General features: G+C 40.5%; 1 protein-coding gene across 1 annotated transcript in view; it reads right to left on the reverse strand.

Moving 5' to 3' along the window:
- Arhgef38 (Rho guanine nucleotide exchange factor 38) overlaps nt 1-14,861 on the reverse strand; it is a 115,405-nt gene that overhangs the window by 47,660 nt on the left and 52,884 nt on the right. Inside the window, exon 3 of the mRNA XM_051165511.1 lies at nt 11,031-11,154. Within this exon, the coding sequence (XP_051021468.1) occupies nt 11,031-11,154 (124 nt within the window). The remainder of the gene's footprint in view (nt 1-11,030; nt 11,155-14,861) is intronic.

Below are 14,861 nucleotides of genomic sequence, written 5' to 3' on the forward strand. Positions count from 1 at the left end.
GTATCCCTTGAGATCGGTTCTGTTACGGTATTTTAAGAAAAATGATGTTTTCAGAGGAGCAGGCTGGAAACTTACGTGAATTCTTAAAATAAAGTGATACTTCAGTGTGTTTTCCTGCCTGGAGCTATGAGTTCAGGTTATTTCCTGGGGCTCAGGATAATTTGCTTCTGGTTTCAAATATATTTCAGTAAAAGCAATAGCATAAGAGACATTCAGAAAACTGTAGCCATTTTGTTTGTAATTCTGAAGTCCTGGTGGGGAAGGAACCACATTTTCAGGTGAATGATTTTAGGAGTCATAGATGGGTATGGAGTTGGGACCAGTGATGGAAACTGGGCCCTGAGGAAAACAGGTTCCAAGGAGATGGGAGGTGGGTGTCCTTTGTGTGACACCACCATGTCAAAGCTGTGGCAAACTGTCATGTGTGTGGTAGGGCTAGGCTCTCAAAAAAAGAGCCTTTCTGCAACTGAGGTGGCATGTTCCTAGAATTTCCAACCACGGGAGGCAGTCTAGCAGCTGGGCAGGACAAACTGGTGAGCATTCATGGGGAGTGGGAACAGACAGGAAATGGCTCAAAAAGGCTTCACCAAGGAAGTAGTTTTTCTACTTCTTAAAGGAAGTAGTGCCTGAAATTGGAACAGCTACCATGGGGCCTCAAATTTAAAGCTACGAGCCATAGAGTTTGTAGGAAAAAGCTGCAAAGAGCTACACAGATCCTGGATCACAGCAATAGGAGACTGTGGTTGTGGAAGAAAAATGAGTCTAATTTAGTTCCATCTATTTAGTTTCCCACCCAGAACAGGCAAATGGAATCATCACCAATACAAGTGGTCTTGCCACAGCTTGAGCTGCAGCGACGCAGCCACAGTTAAGGCCGTTATCTGTCTCCTCCAAAGGCTGTGCTATTTCCTGACCTTTGTGCACCACCAGGATGGGCCTCCACTGTGCTCATCAGCTTTTAGCTTCCTATAGGATGGATAGATGCTGATGCTGCCCAGATCCCGGAAGGATAGTGTTTCTGTGCACATCCCACGCAGTGTCTGATTTCTTCACGTTTACTCAAATCCGCCTTCAGCCTTCCAGTGCCCCTGTCACAGCTCAGCTGTTTCTCCACTTAGCCCACTAGCACAGCATCCTAGAACTTACTCTTCCCAGAGACTAGAACCCAATGTCTTTTTTTTTTTCCTACTCAGCCAACTTTGTTTTATTATTACTGCAAGAAATAACTCTGAGAATCCCCCAAACCTATCCTGAGGACCTCATCTAGGTGATTGGGGGCCTAACCCCAATAATCCAGCCTAGCAACCTCTCCCTCACAAGTCTTATTTTTTGGTATGGACTTTTGAGTCCTTGACCACGAAAACCCCATATTTTCAGCATTTTCTCTGGAACTGACAGCTTTCCTGTCACTGCTTATGTATGAGAAAATTTCTATGATTTTTCAGCTCTTCATCTGTGTCTCTCTCAACACTGGCTGTGTATACTCCAGTAAGTTGCTGGCCTTCTATACATACGTGTGTGTGTGCATTCCCCTCCTTCTTCTACCTCCCCTCCCCTCTGCTCTCCACCTCTCTTCCCTTCTCTCTCCCTCTTTCTCTTGGGGAACTTATTCTGATGAGCCACGCATGAATTCTCAACAACAGTTCATCTAACAAAGGAATCTCTCACTGCCCCGAGGCAGATTCTGACATGTCACAAGAGACAGAGCTTTCAGAGGATGCAGAACTGCTGTAGAACAACAGTGGCTAACCTATGAACCTCAGATATGGGAAACTCTATCTTCTTCTTCTTAGCACAGACTGGCCCTCAGGAAAAAGCATATCAGAAATTGCAGTTTCCTTTTCACAAGCTTCCTCCAGTCCTTTTCTCTACACACTGGGATTGAGGTGAGTATGGAAAGCAGACTGCAGCATATTCTTGACAGTCTTCTTTAAATTTTTTTTTTTTTACTTTTTTTCTTTAAAGTATTTTAAAGCATCACAATGTGAAAACATATTTAAGACAACAACAATCACTAGGTGGACTTTGGAAATCTATCTGGCGCTATCTCAGAAAACTGGGAATAGGGCTTCCTCAAGATCCAGCTATTCCACTCCTTGGAATATACCCAGAAGATGCTCCAGCACACAACAAGGAGATATGCTCAAGCATGTTCATAGCAGCCTTATTCATAATAGCCAGAACCTGGACACCGCCTAAATGTCCCTCAATTGAAGAATGGATAAAGAAACTGTGGAACATTTACACTATGGAATACTACTCAGCTATTAAAAACAAGGAAATTCTGAAATTTATGGACAAATAGATGGAACTAGAAAGGATATGAATGAGTTAACCCAGAAGCAGAAAGACTCACATGGTATATACTCACTTATAATTGGGCACTAGCCCAAAAGGCACATCCCATGAAAGTCTTCACTTCCCAGGAGATGTGAGGACATCCTACTGAGACTCTAGGTAAGAGAAATATAGGAGATGGGGAAATAGAAGGATACAGAGGGTCCTAGAAACCTACAAGAAGAACATCGTAATGGGTGGATTGGGGCCCAGGGGGTTCTGCTCAAACTATTGCACTAACCAAGGACAATACAATAGTAAACATTGAACCCCTACTCTGATTTTCCCAATGGACAGGACATTCTCCACAGTTATGTGGAGAGCAGGGACGGATGTTGACATGAGCTCTGGTGCTCCATATTTGACCACCTCCCCTTCGTGGGGAGGCCTGGTGGCACTCAAAGAAAGAATAAGCAGGCTACCAAGATGAGACTTGATAGCCTATGACCATACAGTGAGGGAGGAGGTCCCCCTCAGTCATAGACCTAGGGGAGGGGAATAGGGTGAAAGCAGGAGGGAGGGAGGAATAGGAGGATACAAGTGATGGGATAACAATTGAGTTGTAATCTGAATAAATTAATAAAATTAAAATAAAAAATAAAAAACAAAAAACAATCACTAGGTGGGTTCTCTAGTGCTATGCAACCAACCATTGTTCCAAAGTGGTTTGTTACATTGGATTAAAATATTGGATTAAAATAATCATTCTGATTTTCAGTTATCATTTTATGTGCTTACTGGGCTCAGCTGAGTGGTTCTTTGAACTCCTGTTCTCTAGGGATGCAGTTGTCAGAAGACATAACTGAACAGTGATGGCCAAGATGGCCCATTCACAAGTCTGGTCCCTTGACAAAAAAGTGGACATTTGGCTTTGCTGGAATAATACTAGGATGGCCTAGCCCATTTCTCTCCCTCTCTCCACGGAGTTTCCCTACATCATCTTTGCATCAAGGTAGAAAAACTTCTTAATTGACATCATTACTACTGGCCTAATGTTCTTATGGACAGTGTACAGTCTACCCTTGTTCATTCAAATGCTGATTTCTCTACCCCACTATCTGGTTTCAATTGGACATTGCATTGTGATGCTCATTCTAAGTATCTCCTGTCTCGAGTTTGTGTAAATATGCCACCATTTGTTCTCTGTATTGCCAATAAAAGCCAACTAGCCAGTGCTGAGCAATACAGAGAATAGGGTGGGACATCCTAGTCTAGTGAAGGGAGGAGAAAAAACAGGAAAGACAGGAGAGATACAGATGGAGAGGACCAGGAAACACCAGGAGAAATGCACCGGACATAGGAGATGAGTTAAAAGCAAGTATAGTGTGGGAAGTCTGAATGGGAAGAAACTATACTAGCTTGAAGTTTTAGGATGGAGTAATTATTGCTTACTATTGTGCTCTAGGCAAATTAAATATATCATAGTCTCTCTGTGTGGACATTTGAGTATAATGCTGGTTAAGGAGTAACCGCTGATTTATTAAAATAATAAATCAATATTAAAACTTAATAGCCATTCAACAATTAGAAAAGCAGACATTGGTCTACATTTTTGGGGTGTATCCCAGTTATGATATAGTGTCATTTCCATTGCTTGTATGAGTCAGGGTCAGTGTGAGTCTAGACTACTTTGCAGTATGAAAGCTGGAAGCCATGGTTCATTGAGGGCAGTCTTTGGGAAACCAGCATCTGAAATTACCACTCACTATGCCATAGACATGGCACATGGTGGGCTAAATCTCTCTTCTTAAAGTAAAATGTATCATTATGTATATGAGTTATAGAGATGCATAGGTATCATGAGGCACAGAAAAACTACATAATCCACATCTTATTTGCTTGTAAAACATGACTAAAACTTTCAAAAAGAATTTGCATTATACTTAATTCTTATATAAAAGATAGATGTGTACACTTAACATGGCTAGAATAATAGCAAATTAGTTGCATCATGTGTATTAAGAACAAACACTGTGTATTCTTTACACTTGATTTTATTATTATCTTAAATATTTGTTTATTATGTATACAGTGTTTTGCCTGCATGTAGGCCTGCATGCCAGAAGAAGGCATCAGATCTCATTATAGATGGTTGTGAGCCAGCATGTGGTTGCTGGGAATGGACTCAAGACCTTTGGAAGAGCAGACAGTGCTCTTAACCTCTGAGCCATCATGCCTGCTCCAATACTGAGTTTATTGAATCCTCATAAAACTCATATGAAGCAAATAACACAGCCTTCAATTTCCAGATATGAAGCTGCACTTCAGTGAGGTTTCATAACTTCCCTAAGATCTAGCTTATCGGAAGAGATTTTAAAACCTACTTTCTATTTTGGCACTGGAATCCATACTGTTCCCTCAAAGCTCTCATATATGTAAGCAACATGCATCTATTTATAAACTTGAACCCCATCCAAACACCAAGGTTTGTTGAGTAAATTTCTCCTCCTCATTTTATCGCGGCATCTAGTGGATCTGGCACTATAGTTGTGAGTCACACGCTCTTATTCTTGCTGTCTGAAGACACAGCGATGGGACACCTGTGCTTTTCATTTTGTGGTGACATGATTTTGGAAACAACGCATCCAATCAATTTATCTTATGGAATCTAAGTGCTAAAAGATTTAGAGATGGGACTGCCCTTGAACTCTGCACTGATGTATGTGCCATGGCGGGGGATCATGGAGGCTTCATGGCGCTGTGTCTAAGGCACACTGAAATCCTGAAGAACTTTACAAGAATTTCCCACACAGACCTGACACAGAGCCTTTACCCTTCTCTCCTCAAGGGTGTCTTCTGCATGCAATTGCAACCCTTCTGAACAAGTCAAGTCCAAATCCAACGCCACATTAGAAAAGAAATTTCCCTCAGCATTTTGAGTTGAAATATTTTTCCCCTGTGATTCTATATGAGTGGACTATTGTTATGCAAAAACATCATCCCCAAACTAAAAAGACTAAAAGCATCAGTGTACTCAGCATCCTTGGGTTGATGGTTGGGCACGGTTTCAGCAGGATGGCTTGTCTCCCTGTGGTGCTGACAGACTTAGCTGCATGGCTACAGTCATCTGGGTCAACAGTGTCTGGTCAGCTGGCTGAAGAGAACGGCAGTTGCCTTCCAAGGCCATTTCTGTGTCTCTAGGAATGGCTGGGTTGCTAGGGCTTCTCTCTTTATGACCACAGAGAAGAACTCGTCATGCAGTTATGAAACCTCACTGCCTCCATTCATTAGAGTCACACGGCCAGCTTGAAACCAGCCGTGAGGCTAGAAAAACAAAGCTCAAGCAGACGCTTTTAAGATGATAGCCTTTATTGTTTTAATTTTCTGAAATATTTTTGTAATCTTTCCAGTTACAGGTTCATGACTAGTAAATTTGAAAGTATAAGCATGATATGAGGCTGATATTTCCTGCAGTTTGACCTTGATCAGTTGGTTTAAGCAGGTTTCTTACTATAAAGTTACCATGTTTCCTTTTGATGTCTGAAATTACTTGTGGAGAAACATTGAAACTTTGAAATCTATGTTTTCTAACTTTCACTCAGTATATATTACATTTATTAGAGGCTTCTATATGAAACAGTTATTATGATGATTGCCTACTGGTGGATTTTTCTTTTTCCTCTACTTCTGTCTTTATAAATTGACATCTACTGGAGAGATTTTTAATTAATTGATTAATTAGTTAACTGATTAATTAACTTTACATCTTGATCATAGCTTCCCTCCCTCCTCTTCTCCCAGTTCCTCCTTCTCCCCTCCCAGAATCCTCTTGTCCTCCCTTTCTCCTCCGAAAAGGGGAGGTCTCCCATGGATATCAAGCACACTGACATATCAAGCTGCAGTAGGACTTCTCCTATTCTGGCTGGACAAGGCAGCCCAGTTAGGACAAAGGGATCCAAAGGCAGGTGGTAGACTCAGAGACAGCCCCTGCTCCTGCTGTTAAGAGTCCCACACGAGGACCAAAATGCACAACTGTTACATATGGGCAGAGGGCCTTGTCCCAACCCACGCATGCTCTTTGGTTGGTGGTTCAGTCTCTGTGGGCCCATTTGGGGTCAATATGTTTGTTGCTACTCACTGTGTTATATTATTTATAATTCAGTACTAGATTTATGTCTGTATGTTTGTTTGTTTGTATGTGTGTGTGTCTCAAATATGCACGTTTACAAGTGTGTCTGCAGGTTGTGAGCCTGTCCATGTGTGTGTGGAGGTCAGGAGGAGGACACAGGATGTCCTCTCTTGCTCTCTGCCTTACTCCTTTGAGATAGAGTCTTTCACTGAATCTGGCACTGCCTACTTTTCAGCTAGACAGGCCACCAGCCAGCTTCAGCAATGCCCCTGTCGCTGCTGTTCAGCACACAGCACTAGTGTGCTTTGTTGCGCCTAGCTTTTTACATGGGAACTGGAGATTCCCAACGCTCTTCCTTTCCTGTGCTGTGCAGCAAGTGAGCTCACCCAGGGAGCCTTCTCATCAACTTGTCAAATTTATGAACCATATTTTAAGTTGGAAAATTATCTGTAAATACCTCCAACAAGCTCAGACTATTCAGATAAATGGAAAATATTAAAATTCTAATTATACATATTAGCATTAAAAGATATATTTATTTGAGCAAAAATACTTTCAATTTTTCTCTATTTTCTTTTCTTTTCTTTCTTTATACAAGTAGAAAAACTTACCAATTATTTTTATCATGGTTTTTAATATTTTTCAAAATGTGACATAAAATCTAGTACAAAATATAATTTTATCTTGGTAAAGAAGAGCATCAAACCAAGCATGGAAATTCCTGTCTCTGATCCTACCACTCAAGTGATGAGGCAGTGGGAACACAATGATTTAGATGGCAGCCTGAGATAGAGAGTGAGACAGAATCTCAAAAAATGAAATAAAATAAAATAAATTAGAATTGTTTTTTATCAAAAGTGTCTTTCTAAAAGCCAAATGTATGGAAGTTCAATTTCAGAATTTCAGGAATATTTCATGCAACATGAGCTCGTGTTGTTTAATTTGTAAGCTCATTTGTTGTTTGGTAAGGATAAAGTCCAGTGTCTTCTTGGTTACAATCTATGCTCCATAATTGCAACCTGTGAACCTCAAAAATCTGAAGTTAATTTTTGTTTGCTGACTAGATTAATTAAAAACCCCTTTTTGGGCTGGAGAGATGGCTCAGTGGTTAAGAGCGCCACCTGCTCTTCCAGAGGCCCTGAGTTCAATTCCCAGCAACCACATGGTGGCTCACAACCATCTATAATGTAATCTGATACCCTTTTCTGCAGAGAAAGCACTCATATGCAATAAATAAAATAAATAAATCTTTTTTTTAAAAACCCTTTCTTGCTTCTAAAGACACCTGCCATTCCACAGGTGACACTGCAATGCCATTCCTTAGGTGACACTGCAATGCCATTCCACAGGTGACATTGCAATGCCATTCCATAGGTGACACTGCAATGCCATTCCTCAGGCTGGACACTACAATGCCATTTCATAGGCCTCTCCACCAACCAGCTCACAGCCACTGTGGGCACCTTTGCATTTCCAAAGTCTGATTAAGTGAACAGCAACAAAGAAGGTGTTGACTTCCATACATAAGATAGTTTGGTAGTTTAACAGCAAATTTTATCTTCAAATAGTGCCTGCCACATACATGCATGTGATTTTTATGAATAGAAAAATCTGCATAAATTTTGAGAGGTTTTTATGAGAATAAAATAGCAGCTTCATTATCTGCACACCACAATTGGTTTCTTCACTATAGATTCCATTTTAGTAAAAATACTGTTTTTCTGTGATCCATTGCTTTACCTATGTGTGTTCAGATTGTCATTTGCATTCACAATATCATAATCATGTGTGTGTGTGTGTGTGTGTGTGTGTGCGTGCACTTGAGTGTAGGTGCCCATAGAGGCCAGAAGAGTGTGTTGGGATCCTAAAGTTGAAGCCACTGAACAGAAGTGGAACTTAAGTCATCTGTAAGAACTATATGTGCTCTTAACCACTAAGCCTCTATGATATTGAGTTTTAAGTCTTGGTGACAGTAACATTTACTATAAGACCAGACAATCAATTTTGAATAATAAATTTCCCTGAATTAGTTTCTGGCTCTGCAATTTTGGTTTAAAAATTGAGCCATTATTAGAGTGAACAGGTATTCCATTTGCTTCACTAGCTGACAGATATACCCATCAGTTCACTGCAAAGCCTCTATTAGTGGTGTCACCTCATTAATAGCCATCACTTTTATATGCTTTATAGATTTCAGGAACCGTGAATATAAAGTTGAGTGAAATTAATGCTGGCCAACTACTATCTGACGCACATGAACAATCTTGCCGTTTGGAGCAGTTCATAAACACACTCGAAGCAGTTATGTGTGTCTGTGTCCAATCACCTGTTTTGAGCAATCTTGTAAAGACAATGACTAATGTTTTCCCATGAGAATGTTGCTGCTTCTTCAGCAGATTTCTGTCTCCTGGTTGGTTGGTTTGTGCTCAGTGATGGCAACATAAGGTTCCTATATGTGGGGTAAGTATTCTGATTTTCATATCTTCCTCATCAACTTTTTTGAGAAGCAGAAACCCAGTACTTATGTTATATAAATACACTAAGCCTTTATTCCTGAAGGGTTCATTGCAAAATAGAACAGGAGTGGTGGATGTACAGCATACAAGTGGCCTGCCTACTGCTACAGGAACCTGTGGAAGCTCCCGTGCAAAGCTGCCGGCCTCTTCTGTCCACACACGTTTCCCTTACATCTAAGATGGGAATTCCTGCACATCCCACCAGCTCCACTGAATGACATCCTGGTGGCCCCATGCTTCTTGTTGGCCATAATGTGTGCCACTCAGCATAGGCCATGGCACACCTAGCTGCTGCACCCCATGATGATGGAATGGTTTGCAGCATCAAATACACCTCCCGAGGGGCACTTCTAGCTGCTCTGGCCAAGAGTCCTTGTTATATCAGTCAGTGCCCTGCATGTGGCCTTCCAATGGGTAAGGGAAGGAGGGGGCTGCATGCCAGCATACTGTAGTCAACTGCTTTACTCAGTGAAGGGCCCCGCCTCTCACAGCTTCCCATGAAAGAGACGGATGTAGAGGTTGAATCACCATGAATTTCCATCTTATTTTCAGTATCCTCTATCCTTTGCTGTACCCCTCCCCCCAGATGTATTCCCCATCGTCCTTTACATGGCCCTTCACACCAGCTTAATCACCACTTTCTAAACATGCCTTCTACTCTCTGTTAAAAACTAAATGGAAAGCAAATTCCGAAGAATATCTTTTGCTCAACCTGGGCCATGCTTGTCAAAATAGTAGCAGTGCCATTAGACCTACACAATATCCTGTAGTCCTTCCTTGATCTCTATCCAAAACATTCCTTACTGATGGTTTGTAGTAGCATGAAAGCACTCTGATGTTGTATCAGACACACCTTTGCTTCAAGGAGCAATTTTACCGAGAACTTTGGAAGGTCAGTGGTGATCTTTCCATTCCACTGTGTCCAACAAAGACACACAGCAACTTCCTCACTAAGCATGCTGCTATTCATAACTCTTCATGAAATGGATGGATAAATAGCGGGCGATCTCTACTAAAGTGAAAACGCAGAAGGAAAACACTATCACAGTTTATTGTGATGTTGAATCACAAGGAAAGATGAGATTTAAGCCTGACTGAATCCTTTCATTTACCTTTCCATAAGCTTAGCTTGCTGTCTAAATTTTGGACCTGAGTGGATGCTAATTAAGCACATTTTTATTCTTTTCTATAGCTAATTTCCACTAAAAAAAAAGATTCACTAAAGACAGAAAGTGAGTGTGTGTGTGTGTGTGTGTGTGTGTGTGTGTGTGTGTGTGTGTGTGCAGACACATGTGGATGTGCCTCAAAGAGATGTTTCACATAGATTAACCACAGTAGTCACTGGCAGGAGAGACAGTGGGTTTAGAGAAATATATAAACAATCCTTCATCCTTACCCTATAGATACTCAGTTGTTTTAATATTTTTATAACATGTAATATATATGTGTATATATATAATTGCAAAGTAATCTCTTAGACTACACAGCACTATGTGTAGATATATAAACCTCCTTCGAGAAGTTATCTGCGGTGTTCAAGACATGCAGAGAATAGACTTTAGGCAGAATATTTTTCACATGATATTCTCTGTAGTCATTTTTTAAAAACCCTGTCAAACACACACACACAAACACATGGCTACTTAAAAGCAAAGTGGAAAACATTGGGAAGATAGATGTGCTAGTTCTCCGGATATCATGCACTTCTCATTTAAAATATTTACAATGTAAAAAAATCAGTCAATTAATAGATTTAAGATAAAAAGAAATCCATTCTTCCTGAAATCAGAATAGCTATCAAAATATTTTATTCTTTAAGGACTGAGGAAGTACTAGTCATAAAACAAAACGAAAGACCATCTGGAAAGGAGAGAGAAAGCAAATTCTGTCTGTGCTCAGTGCAACTGAGGGACCTCAGCAAATGGCTGTAAACCCATTTGGAAATAAACATAGAGTTTGTGTAATTACAATGAGCCTGAAGATGGATTCAGCATTTATATATCTCTTGGGAAGCTTTGTGAGTCAAGAACATAAAACCAAAGTACCAGGGGGTTATTAAAATACTATTTCCTGTTGTATTGTAGAACCCAAGGAGAGAATAAACATACCGATTACTTGCCTGGCCGGTTCCACGTCTGTTGTGGCCTCTTCCAACAAGGACAGTAGCTTGGCTGATATCTGATGCACGGATTCAATGTTGCTAAACAAAGCGTCCACGTCCAGCCTGTCATTCTGAAGAAGCAGAAACACAGAGAGCCAGCTGATGAGAAGTGAACTACTATGTGCACCGGGCTTCTTCTGGCTAAACAGCTAGTATTTTCCCTGCCAGCCCATGCCGCCGCCCTCACACTACTCTGTGGACATGCTCATCAAGGATTTCTAAATGTGAATGTATAGAGCATAAATGTATAGATTTTCATCATGGAAATTGCATTGGTGTGTTTATAGCTCTGTCTTAAACAGCAACAAAAACATTTGGCTTGGGTTATATAGCTGTATTTCTCAATACAAACAAGAATGGGAAGATTTAGAACTAATGGTATCTGTATTAACTGCCCTCTATGAAGGCATGTGCCACTGAGTTTAGAATATTTTACTGTTGGGATGGAGAGGTGGCTCAGTGGTTAAGAACACTTGCTGCTTCCAGAAGACCTGAGTTCAAATCCAAGCACTCACATCAGACTGCTCATAACTTCCTGTAACTCTAGTTCCAGGGGACCTGACATCATCTTCTGGCCTCCGTGGATATCTGAATAATGTGTCATAACATGCACATTACACAGTAAATTAAAAATAGAATATTTTACTGCTTTCACAGCAGAAATCAGACCATATCTTTTTCAAATATTTCAAAGCTGTTTTAAACAACAGATGTTCTAAAAGTGATGGCAAATAAATGTGCTGGGCACTTCTTCCTCTTTTTCTTTGAACTTAATATACTAGTTAATTTGTCACACGTTATAATTTCACGCATATTCTCAAAACCCAGTGTGCTCATTCTTGCATATTACATTGCTCATAAAACATTATTTATTTTTCTTTCATCAAATATTTCCTGAGTACCTTCTACATCCTCAGAAATGGAACAGAAGACAGATGGTAGAGAGAGTGATAACTATCTGAGTGTGGTGAGAAACGCACTCAGATTTGGTCTTAGTTTAAAAAAAAAAAAATTCACCTTTTACAATCAAGCTGTGTTTATTCAGGATACAGTTACATTGATGTAGGATCAGCTGAGGCTAATATAAAACAATGAACAAGGCTTGGTGCCATCTGTCCTGTATTTATTGTGATGGAGGCAATGAATGGGTAGCCAGATGATCAGTAAGCTTGCCTTGAAGGAGCTTCAATGGTGATGAGCAGAGCTGTTGAAAGAGCTCTTCAAAACCAGACAAGACAGACACCCACATCCAGGTAAAGGAAGATGGCCAATGAGTAAGTAAGTAACAATGGGCATAGGCAGAAGCTACACCTGGGGCACAGGTGATGGCTCAGAAGGCAAGGCACCTGCTCTGCAAGCAAGAAGACCTGTGTTTGCGTCAATCCACTTGCACAGCAAGGTGTGATGCTATGTGCTTATAATCCCAGCTCCAATGTGTCAAAGACAGGAGAATCCCTGGGGCTCACCAACCAGCCAGTGTGTAGCTTCATAGGATCCGTGAACTCCAGATTGTATTCCGCCAGTGGTCCTCAGCCTTCCTAATGCTGCAACCCTTTAATATAGTGCCTCACGTTGTGGTGGCCCCCAACCATAAAACTGCTTTTGTTGTCACTTCATAATTGTAATGTTGCTACTGTTATGAATCATACTATAAATATCTGTGTTTTCTGATGGCCTTATATGACCCTTGTGAAAGGGCCATTATACTCTTAAAAGGGTCGTAACCAACATGTCTAGAACAGTGTACTAGGAAGTTTGTCTCAAAAAAAAATGGTGCACAGCCATCAAGGAAGACAGCCATCTCCCATCTTCTACCTCTGACTTCCATTCACACCTGCACAATATACATCACACACACACACACACACACACACACACACACACACACACACACACACAGATTGGGGAGTGGGGGAGGGAAAGGAGGAGTGCTGATGGGATTCTCCAGGTGAAGACTGAAATTTTTGTCATCAGAGTCTATTGGAGCAAAGAGGAAGGACGCAGTGCATTAGTCTCCATGCTATTCCTTTTGGAGCTCGGTCAGTATGTTCTCCATACTGTACACATGTGTTAGTTTGGTAAGCAAGCACATTCTCTCACTGAGGTTTGAAGAATGAATAATTTTATACCTTGTCAAACACTGTGACTGTGCTGGTTCTTTCACAGCTATACTTTATACCTTTCTTTCAACTAGCCCTGGAAAATTCCTCACTCTGTGTCATCAGCACTGTCCTCAAGATAACTTCCAGACTCCCTTGTCATCAAAGTCATACAATTGCTGATCTCAATCTAAGATTAGAAACTTGTTTTGTTTTGTTTTTTAAACAAAGTCTCTCTAATGCATAGCCCTGGATTTCCTGGAACTCACTCTGTAGACCAGGATGGCCTTGAACTCACAGAGATCTGCTGGACTCTGCCTCCAGAGTGTTGGGATTAAAGACACAACACCCATCTTTCCCATCTACTTTTATATATTCTGAACTTATTAGGAGTAGGGGTGCACTTCAGTGGTAAGGTGCTAACATCAGGGTATGTGAACCCCCTGCATTTGGTTCTTAGCATTGAGAAACATCTTGCAGAAATTATCTGCATCTCTGCACTAATTACTACTTGCAATTTCAATCACTACTGGCTTTTAGGGTCTTTAGCCCAGGGTATCCAAGAATATGCTCCAATTAAGCATTCACTTAGGAGGAAGGGATTTGTGTGGCTCTTTCACATAAAATCTAGGAACCTTTGGGGCTTCTGTTTTCTGTATTGTGGAGTATATTTATACTACCCAAAATGTGTGGAAGCACATAACAGCTGTTGGCTCTTTTGTTAGTTAACATGTATGAAATTGTTACTTAATAATTTACTATCAACCAGGCAAAACCATATTGACTTATTACATTACTTATCTTAAGGATTTGCCTTCTATGTCAGGTAGAAATAAAATGTACTGGGTGTTGTTTCTTTGAAATATATCTTTGTGAGGTTGACACTTTAATTTCCTCATTTACCTGCTTTATTAGATAGTGTTTAGATGCAGTTCATACACTGTGCTCACATTATTTTATTGTGCCGTGCAATCTCGATTTTGGCAGTTTGAAGTGCCTTGATTTTTTTTTTTTCCTCTTTCAAAGACCCCTCCATCTTCTCTCTGAAGTAAGCGCCACCTTGAAGACATACAGAGTAAAGCAAGGTCCTATGTGTGAAGTTATACATGGAGATTAAGAGAGATCCAGTACCTTGACCTTTGGGTCCTGCAGTTCTGTAAAGATCAGCAAATGTCACCCATGAGTACGTCACTGTCTCTGAACTGCTGACTTTTCACCAAGTTGTCACTTCTACCTGTGTTTGCCAAGGTCACTATCCTGTATATCTAATTTAGATTATAAATCCATTAGCAAAAACCTAATACTACATTCTATCTATAATCTTAGCTCAGTGCAACAAATTCTGAACAACAGAAACTTAGTTTTTAATTCCATTTCTTCCTGAAGGACAGAAAGGATTAAAACATCAATTGGCCTGGCTTCAATCCTATCACCACGGGCCCTTGGGGAGTCTGTGAATCATAAAATGAATTCACATCCAGGCATGGCTGTGCCAAGAAACAAACAAACATCTGGTCGAAGCCGGTTTTTTAAAGTAATAGATGGTTTTACGATTACTGTTATAAATTCGTGGAAACATCCACATATATTTATTAATCATTTACTCAAAACAGGCAATGTTCTAAGAGCTTAAAATCAAATTCTACTTTAAATGGATTAAAATTTACTTTTGAAAAAAG

This window comes from Acomys russatus, chromosome 23 (genome assembly GCF_903995435.1).
Source record: "Acomys russatus chromosome 23, mAcoRus1.1, whole genome shotgun sequence".
NCBI classification, from domain to species: Eukaryota; Metazoa; Chordata; class Mammalia; order Rodentia; family Muridae; genus Acomys; species Acomys russatus.